Source organism: Herpailurus yagouaroundi, unplaced genomic scaffold (genome assembly GCF_014898765.1).
Source record: "Herpailurus yagouaroundi ecotype Mexico unplaced genomic scaffold, PumYag 166, whole genome shotgun sequence".
NCBI classification, from domain to species: domain Eukaryota; kingdom Metazoa; phylum Chordata; class Mammalia; order Carnivora; family Felidae; genus Herpailurus; species Herpailurus yagouaroundi.
In genome coordinates this window covers 31,919,390-31,940,272 of record NW_024412407.1, presented here as the reverse complement: position 1 = coordinate 31,940,272, position 20,883 = coordinate 31,919,390, and the positions used below count along the sequence as shown (strand labels likewise).

Here is a 20,883-nt window from a genome sequence, read left to right as displayed (position 1 = left end):
TTTTCTCCCCTCATTGAGTCCCCCTTAAAATTTCTTGCAGGGCTGGTTTAGTGGTCACAAACTCCTTTAATTTTTGTTTGTCTGGGAAACTTTTATCTCTCGTTCATATTTTGAATGACAGCCTTGCTGGATAAAGAATTCTTGGCTGCATATTTTTCTCATTCAGCACATTGAATATATCCTGCCACTCCTTTCTGGCCTGCCAATTTTCTGTGCATAGGTCTGCTGCAAACCTGATCTGTCTTCCCTTGTAGGTTAGGGACTTTTTTTTCCTTGCTGCTTTCTTGATTCTCTCCTTGCCTTAATATTTTGTGAATTTGACTATGATATGCCTTGTTGATGGTCTGTTTTTTTGAATCTAATCGGGGTCCTCTGTGCTTCCTGGATTTTGATATCTGTGTCTTTCCCCAGGTTAGGAAAGTTTTCTGCTATGATTTGCTCACATAACCCTTCTACCCCTATTTCTATCTTTTCCTCTTCTGGGACCCCTATGATTCTGATGTTGTTCCCTTTTAATGAGTCACTGATTTCTCTAATTCTTAAATCGTGCTCTTTTGCCTTAATCTCCCTCTTTTTTTCTGTTTTGTTATTCTCCATAAGTTTGTCTTCTGTATCACTGGTTCTCTGTTCTGCCTCATCCATCCTTGATGCTGCGGCATCCATCCATAATTGCAGCTTAGTTATAGCATTTTTAATTTCATTCATACTAGTTTTTACTTCTTTCATCTCTGCAGAAAGGGATTCTAATCTATTTTCGACTCCACCTAGTATTCTTATTATCGTGATTCTAAATTCTGGTTCAGACATCTTGCTTGTATCTGTGTTGATTAAGTCCCTGGCTGTCATTTCTTTGTGCTCTTTCTTTTGGGGTGAATTCCTTCATTTTGTCATTTTGAAGGGAAAAAAGGAATTAATGAGGTAGAAAAATTAAAATTAAAAAATTAAAATTAAAAAATATTAAAATTAAGTAATTAAACACACACACACAAATCGAATAAATGATGCTAGATCTTAGGTGTTTTTTTGTCTTCGTGTTGAAAGTGGTTTGACAGATTAGAGAAAAAAAGTGGGGCGGGGGGGAAGAAAGAGAAAAAAAAAGGAAACCATTTGAGAATTTGAAAAAATGAATACACTGAAGTAGACTAAAATGAGAGAATGGAGGTAAAATAGCATTTTAAAAAGTATACACAGAAGTAGAGAATACATAGAAAAAAATTAAAGAAACATATTTTTATCAAAAATTAAACATAAAAATAAATTTTTCTTTTTCTATATTTATTCAAGAAAAAGAAAAGAAAAAAGAGAAAAAAGAAAAAAGAAAAAAAAAGGAAAAAAAGAAATCGTTTGAAAATTTGAAAAAGTGAATACACTGTAGTAGACCAAAATAAAATGATGGAAGTAAAATAGAATTTTAAAAAAATTTACATAAAAGCAAAAAATATGGTAAAAAATTAAAAAATATTTTTAATAGAAATTGAAGGTAAAAATGAAGTTTTTCTCTTTCTGCATTCAAGAAAAAGAAAAGAAAAGAAAAGAAAAAGAAAAAAGAAAAAGAAGAAAAGGCGATTGAAAATTTGAAAAGGTGAATAAGTGAAGTAGACTAAAATAAAATGATGGATTTAAAATAGAATTAAAAAAATTTATACAAAATTAAAAAATATAGTAATGAAAATTAAAGAAAAATATCTTTAATAAAAATTGAAAATAAAAATGAATTTTTTCTCTTTCTGTTTTCAAGAAAAAGAAGTGTAAAAGAGAAAAAAAAAAGAAAATTGAATAGATGGACCTGCTAACAGATTGAAGTAGGACTGAAATTACTTATTTTTCCCCTAAAAGTCAGTCTAGGTATCGCTTGATAGTCCATATACTAAGTAGATGGTGAAGACTTGTGTTCTTGAAGAGCAAGGTTGGCCCAGTTGGGCGGGGCTCAGTGTAACGGCTCTGCTTTCCACTAGATGGCGCTGCTAGCCTACTGAGGTGGATTATTGAAGTGCCTGTAGGTGTGTATGCACATGTGCCAGAGGGGTGAAAATGGTGCCACCCAGCTACCCAGTCTGTTCTCCCAGATCAGCAATCACGCACCTGTCCTCTGTCTTCAGCTTTCGTCCACTCCCTGCTTTTTCACTCTCTGTGACCAGGCCCCAGGCAGTACCTCTCTCCAGAGTTTTGTCTCATATGTGGCTGCTTTCCCAAGCCCCTTACTTCTGAAGGACTGCAGCTTTGACCCGTTCTGCCCCCTGTGGAGGGTCTTACTGAGCAATGGCCAAATGAGCAATGGCCGAGTGTCGGCTGCACCCTGGAATGCTTGCTGGACCCTGCTGCTGCCAGTGCCCCGAGACTGCAGCCAGGTGCCAGCCTGCCCCCAAAAATGTTCATGAGATGCTGGAGCAGCAGCTTTTCAGGGATTATGGAAGATCACAACACACATCTGGCACCAGGCTTCACCCTTAATGACATTGTTCCAGCACCAGAGAATGTGGCCGCCTTCTGGGGTCTGCTGGGACCAGGTGGCTTCAACCGTCTCTACCAAATGTCCTTCCAGCAGTGAACCATTCTTCCCCATGTGGCCCGAGATCCTCCTGGGTCCCACTCTGTTCCTGGTGATTCTCCCTTCCCACCAGAGCACCGCCACGTATGGAGCTGCGGAGTTGCAGACTCTGCACTCCCCTTGTTTACAGTCTTAATGGAGTTTAAACCTTCTCCTTTCTCCTTTTTTTAGTTTAGTCCCTGCAGTTGTTTCCAATTTTCTACTTTCTCTCCAGCTGCTTTGGGGAGGGGTGCTTTTCCTGTATTCTCGCCACCCCCCCAGTCTCCGTCCTCTCTCCACTGGCAAAAGCACCTCCCTTCCTGCGCCTCTCGCTCCCCATGTTCACTTCTCCGTGCCGTGTACCTACTGAATTCTGTGGTTCAGGTTGTGCAGATCGTTGTGTTAAGCCTCCAGTCAGTTTTCTAGGTGTGTAGGATGGTTTAGTGTTGGTCTGGCTGTATTTCATGGATGCAAAACACACAAAAAACTTCCATGCTGTTCTGCCATCTTCACTCCTCCCGCTTGTATATACATTTAAGCTATAAAATTGTGGCATGTTGGCTAAACTAGAATTTTCTTTTTTTTTTTTTTGAATTTTTTTTTAACGTTTATTTACTTTTGAGACAGAGAGAGACAGAGGATGAACAGGGGAGGGTCAGAGAATGAGAGGGAGACACAGAATCGGAAACAGGCTCCAGGCTCTGAGCTGTCAGCACAGAGCCCGACGCAGGGCTCGAACTCACGAGCCGTGAGATCATGACCTGAGTCGAAGTCGGACGCTTAACCGACTGAGCCACCCAGGCGCCCCTGAACTAGAATTTTCAAATATTGTTTATTAGATTTCTTAGTAAGTGTATACATATCAGCTATGGAGTCTTAACCAATTTTGTCATCTGTGTTTCATTCCTTTTGAGATTACATGTGGAAAGAATGTGTTCTCTTATCTAAAGTAGAAGTTGACAAACTTTTTCCACAAAGGGCCTCATAGTAAATATTTTAGGCTTTGCAGGCCATATAGTCTCTACAGCAACCGCTCATCTATGTGTTGTGGTGTTAGAGAAGCCATACACAACACTTCACTGAATATGCCTAATGAATCCGGAAAAGGCTGCATGGTTAAAGAGTTGAATCTTCCTATTGATTCCACTTTTCAAAGTATGGGCAAACTCAGGTTATATCTGGACAATGCATTAAACCAAAGACACGACTGTCATTTGAATAAAAGTTTCGGTATTTCTTCCCAATGAATAGTATTACAAATAAGTACCTAAACTAGCAGTCTGGTTTGCTAGTTAACCTCTGCCTGTCAACCTTCCATTGGGTCTAATGAATTATTAGAATACATTGTTAGAATCACATTGAAGAGGGGGGGTCTTAACATTAAATTAAAACATTTACTGAGGTAGAATTAAATACAGTAAAATACCTGTTTAAATATATAGTTTTATGAGTTTGGGTAAATGTTTCAATTGGGCAAACACTAATAGATATAAGTTTTAGAACACTTAACATTATCATTAAGATTTAAAGGGCCTCCCTGATTAGATCAGGCCTATGCAGGATTCCGGGATAATCTCTTCTTTGATTAATTTAAAATCAAATGATTAGAAACTTTAATTACACCACACAATCCCTTCACTTTTGCCATATAGCAACATAATCAAGGATTTATACCCTGTCATCTCTGCCATATTCTGTTGGGTGGAGTCAGGTCACAGGTTGTGCCCAAACTCTGGGGGATGGGTCTGTCAAGAGTATGACCACTATGGGTCATCCTTTGGCATTTCCTCTACTTGTTCTAATTGATCCACTCTTCCTTCCTTTTCCCTCCCTCCCTGTCTCCCTCCTGTTTTCCTCCCCTCCCCCCGCTCTTCCCTCGCCTCTCCTCTACTTCCTTTTTATCCCCTCTAAGTGAAAAGAGAGTCACCAGGCAGGACTGGCTACGGGAAAGGGATATTAAAGGTCTGAGGAGAAAGGAAAATGTTAGAACTAATCTAAAGGAGGAAGAGAGAGAGAAGACTGGATACTGGATACTTGCTATAGGTAATGCCAAGGGGGCCACACAGCTCTAGGCCCACAACAAAAGACTAGTAAATAAGTATTTGATGAGTAACACAGCGTGTCATAAAAAAATCAACTGATCAAACAACAACATAGAACAATAAACTGAATAATTGACCTGGGAAAGTAACCGAACATGAAACATGGCCATGCTGAGGAAACTGGTTCACTATCGTCCACTAATAGAAACTTGTCACGATGCAGGTGAGACACACAGAGTTTTGTAGGACAACTGGGGAGAGTCCCTAGGCTCAGCCTCCGGTCATCCTTTCATGCTGCACACTTGAGCTGTGGCTGTCAGCAACCGAGAGAAGCTGGAGCTGCAAGCAGTGTTATATTTCTTTCAATCTTTAGGAACTCCCCCCCTTTTTTAAATGTTAAATGTTGCTGAGAAAATCCAAGAAGACATCGTGTGGCTCTTCTAAACACCACATGGTGATGTAAACGAAATTACTCTAAAGAAGGTCAAAGAAAATTACAATTATTCCAAGACTTAAATCTCGTGAAAGGTAGTTAGAAACAAAAGAATTATAGTGCTGAATATCTAGGCATAGGAAGAGATTTCACATAAAGTACTCCATGTATTTTAACAGATGCCATCCGACCTATTTGATTGTGTAATTTTCTGAAAGAATTACCTAGTACAGGCATGTTTTATATATGTCTTTATTGATCCATGGATAGGATAAGCCATCGATAATTAAGGGGGAAATTGTATATGTATCAACTGTAAAAAAAATAAGAGAAATAAAAATCTACCATCTTCAAACTCACCATTAAGACTCCTTTCATCTCATAGCTCACTAGCAAATTGAGTATATAAAGCACCTCTCACACAGAAAGTCAGAGAGCAAAGCACTAAAGCAAAATAAATACCAGTGATTAAGGAAAATTGAAAGCAGCAGTAAAAATATGTTTCTTTAGTCTACTTTTAAATACAGACTGGGAACTGCAAATAATGGGGAGTACATAGAAATCTGATTTTTTTTGTCTTCATGATCCTATGGTATTGAATACAAATAAGGGGGGAAAAACTTGTTGCTAAAACCTCAGCAATCCTTTTGAGATTATTTCTTTTAAATATTTGCCTTACCTTATTTAGTAATCATTATTAGAGTCGCTCGAATGTTTTGTCATGTCTTAGATGGACCAAGTTTCACCTACTTCAGAGTTATTGTAAGTGATTTTAGGGGAAATGGTTTGAAATGTTTTTTCTTAACCTGAGAATATACCAAGAGGGGAGGAAAGCTTTCAGGTGTTCATGGTGGTAGTGGACAATTTATGGAGTTCAGGGAGAACATTTTATTCTGTACTGAACAATATTGAGATAATTCACCAGGGGATTGGTGGCTCTTCAATGGGATAGAATTGAACTCTTCGAAAGCGTCAAGGAAACACTTGGGCGCTGAAACCCTGGTGGATGGTTGTTGTCAAAGGTTGCTTCTTTTAGTAGAAACATTGGCCCATTGACGCACTTCAGAGAACACTCTGGTAGCCATGAATTTGGGGAAAGAAGGATCAAATGGAATTTTTACAGGTCTTACTGTTTATCCATACTTTTTTTTCAACGCTGCAGTTAAAGAAGAGGAAATTTAATAAAGGAAGATATTGATTTTGGTGAAGAGATAGTATGATTAAAGTAAAAGGTATATTTTTAAATAAGAAATTTAGGAGAATATTTCACTCTTTCTCTCCCTGCCTCTCCTCCTTTTAACTTACTCTCATTCACAGTTGCTCCTGTGTATCATTTTCTTATTTCCTTAAGAACTTTAGACTATCGCATATTTACTGATGGAAATAAGTCCCTAGTCATGTACCTACTAATTTTAAATGCGACCACTCAGGCTTTAAGAAAAAGCAGGAGCAGTAAGTCATGTAAGAAATTTGTCTTTCTTTTCCTCAATATTCTTGGGTTTCCACAATTGTATGTTGGAGAGGAATTCTGAGTGTATTTCCTGAAAGCTTACAACTTTGGCAAAGTTAAAGGCGGTGCCTATTGTTATAAGGGTAGGTGGGTAGCATTTGTTAAACTTGAGTAGGACCCGTGCAAATAGAAGTTTGGAAGATTTCTTTTGTATATTTTTTAAAAACTTTATTTATTTATTTTGAGAGAGAGAGCATGCAAGTGTGCAGGGAAGGGTCAGAGAGAGAGAGAGAGAATCCCAAGCAGGCTCCACTCCGTCAGCGTGAAGCCTGATGCAGGGCTCAAACACAGGAGAACTGTGAGATCGTGACTTGATCCAAAGCTGGATGCCTAACCAACTGAGCCATCCAGGCACCCAGTGATTCTCTTAAAGCTATTTACAGGCTATTTCTCAGTATGTAACTCACATGATATTTTGAATATTAATACAGTTATTCCACAAACTGCTTTGATTTTGATGGCTGAAATGTACTTCATAAATTATGATTTTACTACTACAGAATTCAGTAGATTCATATTTTGTGTCTCTTCTCAAGGATCATGTAGATTTTCTCACTCAGATAGATTTTTAGGTGTGGTGAAAAATTGCTATGAATCATCAAAACTTTCCAAAGCCACGTGGCATCCAGTGTGTGTGCTCAATGTTTAGTTTCATATCTTTGCAAGGTATCCCTAGACCACATTGGAATTCCTTTCCCTCAAACTTCTGGAATTGTTTTCACAATTCCGAAGCACTTGATAAATGTGTACATTCCCTAGCGATGCTTTCAGGAAATTCTGATCTAAGTGGTTGTGGGTGGGGTCTGAAAAACATTTTTAAATAAAGCCCTTAAGTGATTCTTAAAAGTAGGCAATTGCTTGAGAGCAGTTGTTTTTAAACCTGACTACTTAGGCAGCTTAAAAAAAAAAAAATTCTGGTCTCTCAGTCTCACCTCAAACCAATATATTTGGAACCTTTGATGTCAAGGCCCAGGAATCAGTATTTCTTTTTTTTTTTTTAAGTTTATTTTTGAGAGAGAGAGAGAGAGAGAGAGAGAGACAGAGTATGAGTGGGAGAGGGGCAGAGAGAGAGGGAGACACAGACTCCAGGCTCTGAGCTGATAGCACAGAACCCAATGTGGGGCTCAAACTGGTAACGGTGAGATCATGGCCTAGGCTAACGTCAGAGACTTAACCAATTGAGCCACCCAGGCGACCCAGGAATCAGTATTTTTAAGATTCCTCAGGTGACTTTTATGTACATCTAGGATTGAGAATCGCCGCTTTCAAACAACACTCAAGTAAATATTAAACAGCTTCTGAAAAAACATTCTGTGGGATAACAAATTTTTACCTCTGGTGTTTCCCTGAGATAAAAGTTATTAAATTCAAGTAAGTATTAACATCAGAATATTTTAGTGGGAAACAAATATTATATAGAATCAATTTGAGTACTAGATATTCAAAATTTCTGGGATGGAATAAGTCAGTCTCTAGACTTTTTGAAGAACTCCACCAATATTCTATTTGGACTTTCAAATCATGTATAATTCACTCTGGTAACTGGTTAGCAACAGACTATGATATGCAGATAAGATGCAAATTATCAGGTGAAGTAACTAGAGAAATGTGGAAGCAAGATTTGAAGTTAATTGCAGTAGAATTTAAAATTATGGTTATAGACAGACTTAATTATCCACCTTTCTTTTTGCTTCCAGAAAAGATTCTGCACAGGTGTATTTACCTAGATGATCTCCAGTGTGGTAACTCTTAATTGCACACCTCAGATTTTGGAAAATGCTGGAAGAGCCAGGTTCTAATCTAGATAACAGCACAAGAATGTTGGCAGATTAGTATGCCTCTTGATTTCAGGGAGTTTAGCTATATTCTTTCAATAAGGTACATAGTTGAGGAAGATCCAGTACCAGATGGTGATGTTGGCTGGGAGTGGTTTTCTCACCTACACTTGGCAGCTCCACTCGGAAGTGGGGCTTTCAGTGCTCGAGACTTCCAGTCTATACTATTTAACATGATCATTGGGAAGCTTTAGGTGGTATAGATGCAATGACATGTCTCATTAAAGGTTCTGTAACTAGGAACATCTGACATCTGTGCTGAAAATAGAACTGGATGCAGCCTTCAAGTGGTTACAGATTCAAGTGGTATGCTGGTTTTTAAAGATACTACTGAAATTCATTATATTAACCAAGCTTGTAATTTCTCAACACACTTTTGACTTGGAGAAATAGATTTTAAATTAATGTGCTGCCCATTTAAAGATGGCCTCCTCTTAAACAGGTTCCCTCTTACCCAGAATTTAGACAACGATTTTAGCTGAGGACTTACTCGTCATTTAATTATAGTAACAGCTACCCTGATTTGAATACCTGTGATGTGCTAGGGTACTTTATATCAAATAAGCTATAAAACAGCCCTCCAAGGCAACCCCATTTTGTGGATGAGGGACCGGTGCTCTGAGAGGTTAAGGGACCCGCTGAAAAGCATAAAACTCCTCTGACAGAGCCGGGATCCCATCAGTTTGCCGGCTGCCCAGTTGGATCCCTGTCCATCTTGCCACCAGCCCCCGCAGTATATACAGCAATAGAGTTAACATTCTTTTCTATAAATTACAAAAAGCAGTTGCTCATAGTTTTCCCGTAGCTTGGTTTTAGGAACTTAAAACCAAAAAAACAAAAATCAAAAAACTGAAACAACCAGATTCAGCCTTCAAGAAGCTTACCTTCCAGGGGGGTCCTTTATAACATGAAAGAGTAACACCTTGATTCCTCATGCACATTTCTAGGTGCTTTACTTTAGTTTTTAAAGATTCTGCATGATTCTTTCCATTAGAGATTTTAGTGAAATTAGGAAATAATAAGAAGCCAAATTGAAATGTGTTCATCCTAAATTTGGCCTTGCTCCTCCCGGCTGCAGAAATTCATTTTCACCCTGCTCCCCATCCCCCTTTTAAAGGCCTAAAGTACAAACCCATTGGGAGTCCCCCCCTTTCCCAAAGGAAATATTTCATTCATATAATGTCTCCTTTGTAATCAACACTGAGAAATGTCACTTTGATTAAACACAACTCTGAATGACTAAGACCACAGTACAATAAATTCTCCAGAGCTATCTTTCAGAACAACTGATTGCTCTCCAGTCTTAATCCTCCAGAGTCTTATTTAATCAAAATGATGTTGCTAATTAAGGATTAAAACCTCCGAATAGAATAAAAAAGAAGGATTTTTCTTTCTCCTTTGGGCAGGTCAAGGAGGCAGAATTTGCTATAAGGAAGTAAAGAGTCCCTTCCACCCTTGGTAAAACTGCGTTTTTTTCTGACGTTTGGACTGAATCCAAAACAGGCCTGAGTGCTTTGTAATATTAATATAACTGGGAAGAAAGAAAGAAAGAAAGAAAGAGGGAGGGAAGGAGGAAAGGAGGGAGGAGAAAGAGAGAAAGAAAAAGAGAGGGAGGAAGGAAGGAAGAAACTGCCTTGGATAGTTACATGGTTATATATACCTAGATTATTGATTCTAAATTTTTTCATTTAATGATTTTAATATGAATTTTCTTTAAATGTTTTGTCTGATTCTGTCTGTACATTGCTTTTTCCCCTTGCTAACATTGATGGAAAGACAGAATATTTAGAAAAAATGTTGGCAAATCATTTCACAGAAACAGGGGAACAAAAGAATGTATCTCAGATCTACTTGATATTCCACTGATGAGTAATAATAACAACAAAATTTGCTAGTAAACGCTGAAATGCTCTACTTTAAGATCCAAATTTTATTTTTTTGAATCTGTATTCGATAACAAAAATTGATTCTAAAACCACATAAAGCTGTGTAAGAACTCACTGAAAGAGAAAAAGATTTACAGCAAGTAGTTAGATTTTCATGGAATCCAAACTCTTTTAGGTGTTAGGGATGAAGTGGATGCAAGACAGAAGTACTGGTTGATGTTTCAACAAGTTGTAAAATATAATTCAACAAATTGTATTCAAATTGTGTTCAACACATTTAAAAAATTTACAATTGTAAAATACAAAAATTGTAAACTGCAATTCAACAAATTGTAAAATACTTTTTATCTTCTCTGCACTAACCTGTGCATTTATAACCTCTGCCACATTAGTCTGCTACAGTGTAGACATAACTAACAACAGCTACCATTTATTGACCACCTACGATGTGCCAGGTTCTCTGCCCACAATGCACACATTATTACCTCTAATAAAACCCAAGAAGAGGTATCATTATAACCCTCCATAAATGATTAAACTGAAACTTATAAAGAATAAATGACTTGACCAAGGTCAGATAGCTTGTGTTAAGTAGAGTTGAGACTTCTACCCAGGCCTGTTTGGCTCCAAAGCCACCTTGTATTTAATATGATAAGCCACTTGTTTATTTGGAAGATTAATTTATCATTGCATTTCAGGAAGGTGCTGGTAAGCTGTGGTGGTCTGTACCTGACTCATAGGCTCCCACAGTTCCTGGCTGAATCATTGTCACAGGCATTGTCACGTCCTCACTTACCCAACCCAGTCAATGACAAAAACTGAATTACTACCATCAACAGGGTACCAGAGAGCAAACAATGAGAAATCCCAGGAGGGAGAGGAACATCATAAACCTTGTTTCTCTTCTAGCCAGTGCTACTTACCAGTTAAAAAAAGACATTTGTTTCTGGGATCCATAGTCCTGAAGGCTATAAGCATCCGGTGGACAAATGATGGCTCGCATTCCTCCTGTGCCAAGGCAGATGAACAATAGTGCCATGTAAAACAGCCTGTTCTGCTCCTTTGTTGGTATATTGTTAATCATATGGTGTGTGCCTATATAGAAATCTTCCAAGGGAAAAGCAACCACAGGTAATAAAACAGTGCCTGTAGAGAGAGAAAAAAGGAGAATAAATATGGCACAGACCAACTGAATCACCAGACCATGTTATAAATAAGGCTTTAACTCTGAAAGTAGCATCATTGTGTGATTGTCTTATCAAAATATTTGTTAGTCACTGCGATTCTGGAGATAGCATGATTTTTTCTAAATGTGAAAACTCCCTTCAATGTGTCTTTTAATGAATCCAGAGGCCTAGTTCTTTCCCCTCTCAAATTTGATGTATCTTTTCTCTCAGATGTATAAGCAAATCATGTCCATTTTAACAGAATTTGGAAATATGTCATATGAGAAGCTAGAGATGGCTGTAATCTCACGCCCCAGAGCCAACCACTGTTAGTAAGGGTTATTTGTTCTCGGTCACTAGAGTGATAGAAAACTCGAAGATCTCAGACATGTCAAAAGCCTGCTAAAGAAAATGTTTTAAGGAGAACATTATCAGAATTGTAAGAAGAACAGAGTGTCTTTTCCTTTTCTACTCTCTTTCTCCTTTTAATGCCCTTTGATTTCTCTCACTTAGGCAGCTGGGCAGAGCCATCTCAGCACACACAGAGGTAAGAAGGTGAGGTGGGTGAAGCAGTGCAAGCGTAGAGAAGGGAAAGACAGGAAGTGACAGGGCTGGGGGCCAGTCAAGCCTTCTCACTTCCATCTCGCAGGGACCACACTTGAGCACTTTCCTTGTTTGATAGAAATTTCATACTTTTGCTAAGCTCTTTAAATTCTGCAAAGCAATTATATGTATTATATTGTTTCATCCTGGAAAAGCTTTGTGATGTCAGAGGTAGATTTTCTCTTATTCCAATTTTTCAAAAAAAAATAGATCAGATTTAGTGAGGTTAAGTGACTTGCCCAATGTTACAGAGTAACCGTGATGTTATCTGCCTCTTTTTGTAATTCCCATCAAGTGGTCAAATCATCTTATTTATTTATTTATTTATTTACTTATCAATTTGATTAGTGAAAAATGCTTCTCCCTGTTACTTTAGTCTTCCATTTTTTAGATTAATTTCGCTTTCGTATTTTTGGTATAAATTTTTACATGGTGGTTTTGTGTGGTTAATTTTCTCAATTAGACTATAAGCTCCTAAAGGCAAAACTTAGGTCTAATATTTTGTCTCCCTCTTACAATGGCTTTTATAATGTGAAGAATATATGCACTCAATAGCTGCTTGGTAACAAATTGATTTATCATGAGAGTGGGACCTTTAGATTACTGAGGTTGAGATGTTTCCTGTCAAGTTTGGCCAGATGTGATACCAACTGCTTTTTCTCTGCCACTCAGTCCACTTGTCTCTGGAAGGGTGATGTGAGGCCTGGCTAGGCTAAGGGCACCCAAAGGGGATGGGCAGAGAAGTTACTTCTTGCAGCAAGCATATATTTAAAGACAAACACTTTTAAAAATATACATTTGTTTACTTATTTTGAGAGAGAGAGAGAGAGAGAGAGAGAGAGAGAGAGCACTCACAAGCAGGGGAGGGGCAGAGAAAAAGGAGAGAGAGAATCCTATGCTGTCAGTGCAGAGCCTGACCCGGGGCTCAAGCTCACAAAGCATGAAATCATCGCCTGAACTGAAATCAAGAGTTGGATGCTTAGCCAACTGAGCCACCCAGGCGTCCCTAAAGACAAAACACTTTTACCTTTGTGTACATTAGAAAGATTCTTTGCTTCCATCTTTTGAGAAAATGTAATATGTTGATTTCTTTGGATCAAAACTTTATTTTTATCTGTGGTAAAATTGATGTAATAAAAACACAGGTCTATTACACGTATGATAGAAAGTCTCCTCTTTGATGTGTGCTATTGTGCACTACATAATCAGCACACATACTTCACAGGTCTTTGTAAAACACCAAGATGTGCTATCTCCTCTGCTAGGTCGTGGGGCCCCACTGGATTTCCTCTCCAGAAGCTAATGAGTCCATCAGAGAAGACAGACATACAGGTGGAAATTATATTATAATGTGCTAAATGAAATTATAGAGGTTTGATTAGAGTATGGGTGAGCACAGAGAAGTGAACCACATGGGTCTTGAAGGAAGGACAGGATTTTTCAAGTCTTTGATATGGGGCAGAAACATAAAGGAAGGTTGAAAATTTCAGACATACAAAAAAGCATATGTAAAATTTTTAAAGAAGGGTAGTAGACAAGAAGTTCAGCATGGTTGAGGTCACATATTGACACAAAAGTCTGGAGAGGTAAATTTGGGACAGATTGTAAAGGTTCTTTTGTACTAAGTTGGTTTTGTTTTTTTAGATAATACAGCCAATATATAGATTTATTGGCTGAGGAAGTCAATGTTGTTAGTAGAAAGGTATATGGATTGGAGTCATACTGATAGACCAGTAAGTAGGCCATTGTAATGATCAAGAAAAAGTAATCTGCAGTTTTGAGCTAAGGTTTAACATTGGAAATAAAAGACACATTTTTGATAGAACCTCTGATACTCAGTGACTGGTTGGAATTTGATGGCAGCTGAGAGTGGGGGCCAAGGAAATAGCTTTTAGTAAGAAAATGAATGGTTATGGAGTTGACGTAGGTCTTTTGTTGGTCAAATTCTAAAATTGGGACTTCAGTCCTAGTCTGATGGCTTACACAAGAATTTAGACTGATAGGAATTACCATGTTAAATAAGAAGTTACCAAAATCTATGGGTGTGGTCTCTTACCAAATTCAGAAGAGAAACCATTCAGATGCTTGCCTAAATGTCTCCTTATCAGAAAACATTCCCAGATACAGAAGAGTAACCATGTCACTGTTTAGTCTCCCCTGTCCCCTTACTGAGCCATATTTTTCATCATAACAGTACTGAGCACCTGGCATAATGTCATTTGCTTGTTTACATTTCTCTTTCTTTGGAAAGTCAACTCCAACAGAGAAGAGACTGCATTCCTCCTCTGTTGCATTCCCAGATCCTGGGACAATGCCTGGCACAAAGTGGTCACTGAGGAATATTTGTTGAATGTTGACTGAATATTTGCCATGCAGTGGCTTTGTTTTTATTTAACAAAACTGGAGCAGTGAAGAAGTTATGTTTAAATCACACTCTATTGGATGAATGGTGAAGGTAATTGATCAACCTGCTGGAAATTGGGTGATATGTTAGATACCTGATATCCACACCTTCCTCATTTATCTCCTCCCCTGTTCCCCCAAACCTGCATTTCTGCTACACTTCTCAGTAATGGTGAATTGCATACTACCTTCCTAAGTTCCTCAGCTCAGAAACTTGGAGTTAATGTTTGTTTTTCCATCATATTTGTTCTCTTATTTAGTAGCCAAGTTTTAATGTTTTTTTTTTTCCATGTTCTCTCCTGGATTGACACTTCTCCTAGACTGTCGTCTGAGGTGTTCTGGTCTCCCTGTATAAAACCTGTCACTGTGGTTGTCTATCCTTTTTATTGAAGAAAAACATTTCCCAACTGTTTTAATTATATTTTCAGTGACTCTGTTGTCCAGAAGAACAACATAACTTTTCAGCCCCAAGGTCCAGACTGTTCATCAACTTATTCTCTATACCGTATCAAACAATCTTGATATCTCCCCAACATTTCTCACAATCTCTTGACTCCCAAACTTGTGTAGATTATTTATTTTTCTCTATATAAAGAAGCACAGTGTAGTGCTTGAATTCATTCATTTGTTTAGCATATAGCCATTGTTCATAATATAGAAATCATGCCTACATATGCAATCTTAATTACTATATGGCTAATTAAAAACCACCTTTTGATGAAAACATCCTCAATTATTCTACGTGAACTTCAAAACCCTTCTTAGCACATTTCATTGTAGTTGTGAAGCAAGTGAACTTCAGGTTTCACATAGAATTTGTCACAAATTTGGGCTTGGGGCAGGAAGGGGGAAAGGAGCGCATTTGAAGCACAGAAGACAGACACAGAAAGAGGTAATTATTATAAAAGATAATCAGTGCAACGATATAGGTATCAAAGCATCCACACATCCACACTCACACATACGCACAGATGTTTACTAGCATCCCTCAAATAATACAAAGAATAGTATAAATTGAAACAATACTCTTCATTTATCACATTTTAGGCTAACAGCAAGATAAGGATAATAGAAAGTGAAAACTCTACCAAAAAGCTATTCAATTAAGTTGCAAAACAATCCAGTCAGAAGAGGACACTCACCTAGAAAATGTAGACATAAGCAAACATATACCAGTTTGTTTCTTCTTAGACGGACATCAGCAAGCCATCCCACAAACACAGGGGTAAGTATTGAAGTTCCAATAAAACACAAGTTCAAAATGGCTGCCTGGTAATTGAGGTAGCCAAGCTTGACAGTGCAAAAGGGGATCATATTGCAGACGACTTCAAAGAAAATGAACCTCTCACACAGCTCCACCAGAAACAAACAGATTCTAACCCGAATTTTTTTCCCAGAGTATGATGAAGAGAAATAACCAATATGTCTTATAGTTTTCTCCTTCTCAGTGTGGTGATTTAAGGATATTTCTTCATCCGTTATTTCAAAGTCTGTAACAGACATGACTACCCTCCTTGAATACAACTTTTGTTAGTGTTTTGAACTTGGTGATTTTTTTTTACTCCCGACCCTCTAATGAAAAAATAAATAAGATCTTTGCTTTGAATTTCACAACTCCACGCTGAAGTTTCATACGCTTTTTGCACATTAATGTTGTTCATTTTGATGATCCGGGAGCATGGGAGAGGAGACACAAGTATTTAAATGTTCATGGTAGACCAGCGTAGCCAAATCTGATTTGTTTGTCTAATTATTTAGAGGCTAATTAGGCTTTTCCTCCAAACTTATATTGTATGACATGAATCCTGTTGCATACATGTAGAAACTCATCTGCCTCACACTGATAAAGGTTTAAATACTGAGGCAAAAGAAGCAGTTTTTCAGGAGAATTTGAGTACTAGATCAAGAAATAATTTGAGTCTAATAATTTCTGATACTTTAATTAAACAAGCCAGAACAGCACCAAGAGATAAAGCGTGAAAGGAAATCTATTTTTGAGGGGGCAGAATACCTTATCGTTATTACATTTCTTGTTATTTTTGGTTGAAATTCTGATAAGAAAGCTAATTAGGTACCAAAAGTGCTGGTACATTTAGGTAACAAGCAGAGTTTGCAAGAAAGTAATTTAAGTGCTCTAATGAAAGGAGAAAATATTAAACAAAAACCCTTTTCCTTTAAGTTGACCCCATGCTTGTAGAACAGCCTCTCGGAGGAAATCAGAATCAAAAGGTGCTTTTTGACTCCTTATTATTAGTCAGCAGCAGGGATACAGCAACCATCCTACACATGCTTTGGGGAATATTGGATCTGGTATCACCCTGACCCTCCTCCAGCTGGGTGAATGGATGTTAGCATTCCATGTTGGAAAGCAGGAGGGAACCAATTAAGCGAAAAAAGCAGCAGTAAAATAGAACACTTGAACATGTAGGGATTTAGCTGCAAGGACATAGGAAGACAAGGAGATGGAACTATTGGGTTAAAGTCATAATAATTCAACACATAGGCAATGAGTATAAGAATGTTAATTTTATGGTGGAGTCAGAAGCAAAAGACTGATAAGGGCTTTTGACTCTGATTCTTATCTTCCGACCTGAGAGATTGGGAGCAAACACTTTGCTTCAGCTCTTTCTAATAGTTTCATTCTAATGGTAACTATTTTCTTCTGTTCAGCATCGCTTCGTCTTCTTTGGTAACAATGCCCTACTTTTCCTTTGTGTAGGGTGATCATGCAATTTATTATCCAAACTTGGCCTCTTCGGTGAGTGAAAATGAAGCTATTTATAGTTATTCCCCAAAACAGATATAAACTAGACCATCTAGGGCAAGGCCCAACATACATCTTACCTTTGGGAAATAGCTCCCATCTATTATGTGAGATCCTGGTGGAGTTTTCTTCTGGCTAAAGGAATCAGCACATGGTCTCGGGCAGCCCTTTCATATTTTCCCCCCAAGAATTGTAATCACGAGTGAAATGACTGAAATTTGGACATGGAAGCTGAGTCAGTCAGATGGCAGTTCTCAAAAAAAGGGATTGTTCAAGAGGTTCTGATGGAAAATTCAGGGCCATCCTGGTTGTTATCCTTCAGGAGGCATGATTAGCTTTTCTTCTGTAAAGGACTCACTTTTCAATCAATTTTGGTTGTTTGGTTCCTGTGGTTTACAAAGAACCCTGAGTGATCTTTATCTTTTTGTTTACCCCACATGCAAGGGAAGAGTCTTTCCCCAGCCACTGGGTGTATATTTAACCAGCACCTGACAAAGGACTCCTACAGGATTATATCATAAGAAGTGCATAAGCACTAATGATAATCATGTTTGAATTCTTTGGCTAAAATGTGTATCCTTGCCCCAAAACAGGCTACAGGTATTAGAAACCTGTGTTGGAGATGGTTGACTCAGGGAGAGCAACAGCATTTGCTGACGAGAGTTAGAGCAATAGGAAGACACCTCTTTTTCGTTATTATTTCTCGATACCAAGCTCAGAGGGAACTTAAAGGACAAGTACAAATTCCACTTGAGAATAACACTTGGCAGGGAATATTGAATGCCATCCTCTCTGTCAACAGACTTGAGCCCTTGAGTGGGGGCCGATGCATACTTGAGCTTCATTCAAATTTCCCCCCACCCAAACCTTGGGCTTGTTCTCTTTCTTCCCCCACCTCCCTTAATAAAATGATATTTTCCCTCCATTTTAAGAGCAATGTGCGTACAGTGGATGCAATGTGGAAAATATCTAGAAATAGAAAAAAGTGAAAATTGATGCAGAATTTATTTTGCTGTTTTCCCTCATGACTATTTTTTATTAATAGGCTTTAAATATTTAAATTACATAATTATATACAACTACTGTATAATGCATTTTCCATTCCTTTTTTAGGTAATTTAACATTCCATTATGAAGTCTTTGTGAACATAAATTTTTATGGTTGTATTCATAGATACATCATTCCTTTAACTATTCCTCCATTTTTGGTTAGTTACTTTTGTCTCAGATCAGTTATAAGCCAAATTTTCTTTAACTTTTGATTACAAATCCACATCTAAAAGAAAAAAACACCTTTATAAATAATGCTGGAATGATTATATATAAAAATTCCCTCCGTCCCACATTATATTATTTTTTAAGTTTTTATTTAAGGGACAACTGGGTGGCTCAGTTGGTCAAGCGTCCAACTCTTGATTTCAGCTCAGGTCATGATCTTGTGGTCATGACATGGAGCCCTCGGTTGGGCTCAGCACTGACAAGGTGGAGGCTGCTTGCGATTTTCTCTCCTCTCTCTTTGCCCCTCTCCTGCTTGTGCACGCATGCACACACTCTCTTTCTCAAAATAAATAAGTAAACTTAAAAAGAAAGTTTTTATTTAAATTCCAGTTAGCATACAGTTAATATTCATTTCAGGTGTACAATTTAGTGTTTCAACACTTACATACAACACCCGGTGCTCATCACAAGTGCCCTCCTTTATCCCCATCCCCTATATAACCCCTACCCATGCCCACCTCCCCTCTGGTAACCCTTAGTTTGTTCTCTATAGTTAAGAGCCTTTTCTTGGTTTTCATTTGCCGCCCCCCCCCCCCCCCGATGATTGTTTTGTGAACAAAAGCCAAGTTATAGAAAGAGCCCAAATGTCCATCGACAGATGAATGTATAAAGAAGATATGCTGTATATATTACACACACACACACACACACACACACACACGCACGCACGCACACACACAATGGAATATTAGTCATAAAAAAGAGTGAAATCTTGCCATTTGCAACTATGTGGATGGAGCTAGAGAGTATTATGCTAAATGAAATAAGCCCATCAAAGAAAGACAAATACCATATGATTTCACTCATATGTGCAATTTAAGAAACCCATGATATATTCTTAGACCAGTATTTAACAGTATTACTGAGTTAAAATGTGGGAAAATTTTCAGACATGTTGACATATGTCAAATTGCAGTACAAACTTCAGGCATTTTTTTTTTTTAATTGAAAAGCCCATGTTGTTTTTGGAATGCAAAGACTATACTTAACACTAGAATTCTTCACTGGAAAAACAGAAGTCATAAGTCATTGTGTGGGGTAACAGTGTTGACCATACTTACAGGTATTGGAAAATGTATCTTATGTAAGATGGAATTAGTCAGAAGCTCATTTGAGGAACCAATGATCCTTCATGGTTTTTTTTTTTTTTTTCGTTTTTTATTTATTTTCCCTTCATGGTTTTTACTAAGCATCCAGAGCCTTAATGCATCAGATCTCATGAGGACTGCATTGGGAATGTACCAGAAACAGAAGCCCTGCTTTAGGGAGACTATTTTTAGCAATGCAAGATTATAAAGTATTTTTATAATCTCCAAGTTGATTATAAATTTTGAGAAAACTAGTATTTTCTAAAGTGGTTTTACAATGTGTTACTGTAACACTTTCAAATTTTATGTGCATTTGCAGAATGAGTTTTCATAGGTCTTCTACACTCTTAATAAGCATTTTTTAATGGAAGAGCTTTTCTAGCTCAATAATTGTCTGTATGTGGTAAGGACAAAGGCCATTTGAAGATATTTATTCTTTTAGGTCTATCAATTCTGCTTTATTTCATTGACTATGAAGTTTGGTATAAAACCTGGTTTGACTGTTATCAAGAACATAGAAGATTGGTCTTAACTATAATTTAATTACTAAAAATTGTGCACCAAAGACTTGTTGGAGTGAAATTTCTGCTCCATTGTTCAAGCTGTAAAGTGGAAATGGAAAGGGACGTATTGGGCTGTAGTTTTGTTTTGGGAAAGACATTCTCTGTATTAATCCTTACTACTCCATTATACAGAGGCTTTGGCAATTGTGTGTATATCTATCCTGATCCTTCTGTCTAGTGTGAAGGAGAATTACTTCCAACTCCAGCAGGTAATAGCTCAAGTAGTCCCAAGAACACAGAAAATGTTCCATTCTTCTTTTTCTGAGGACAACTAAGAATGAAGGCCATTGCACTCCTAAGGGGATTTTCTTCCATACCACTAAGGACTATTATGAATTTTGCTACTACATTGAGCTCTACATGCAAGATATATTTGTATAAAGTAAGACAAGAGTACGCACACACATACACTGTAATAATTTTGTGTGTCAACTTGGCTGGGCCACAGTGCCCAGATATTTGGCAAAACAATATTCTGGAATGTTTCTGTGAAGGCATTTTTGGATGAGATTTACATTTCAATCACTGACTTTGAGCAAAGCAGATTGCTTCATCCAATCAATTGAAAGCTAGAATAGAACAAAAAGCTCACTCCCCTGAGCAAAGGGGATCCTCCAACAGATTGCCTTTGGACCTACATCATCAGCTCTTCCTGGTTTTCCAGCAGACTGCCTTTGATCCAGAACTGTAACTCTTTCCTGAATCTTGAGCCTCCCAGCCTCCTTGATGAGATTTTGGACTCACAAAGCCTCCACAGTCAGGTGAGCCAATTCCTTAAAATAAAT

The 20,883-nt window shown here is 37.8% G+C and overlaps 1 protein-coding gene across 1 annotated transcript in view; it reads right to left on the bottom strand.

The window, feature by feature from the left end:
* Positions 1-15,908, bottom strand: part of SLC15A5 (solute carrier family 15 member 5) — an 88,579-nt gene extending 72,671 nt beyond the window's left edge. Inside the window, exons 1-2 of the mRNA XM_040488810.1 lie at positions 15,548-15,908; positions 11,157-11,379 (exon numbers count right to left, since the gene is read on the bottom strand). Of these exons, the coding sequence (XP_040344744.1) occupies positions 11,157-11,379; positions 15,548-15,908 (584 nt within the window). The remainder of the gene's footprint in view (positions 1-11,156; positions 11,380-15,547) is intronic.
* Positions 15,909-20,883: the final 4,975 nt, after the last annotated feature.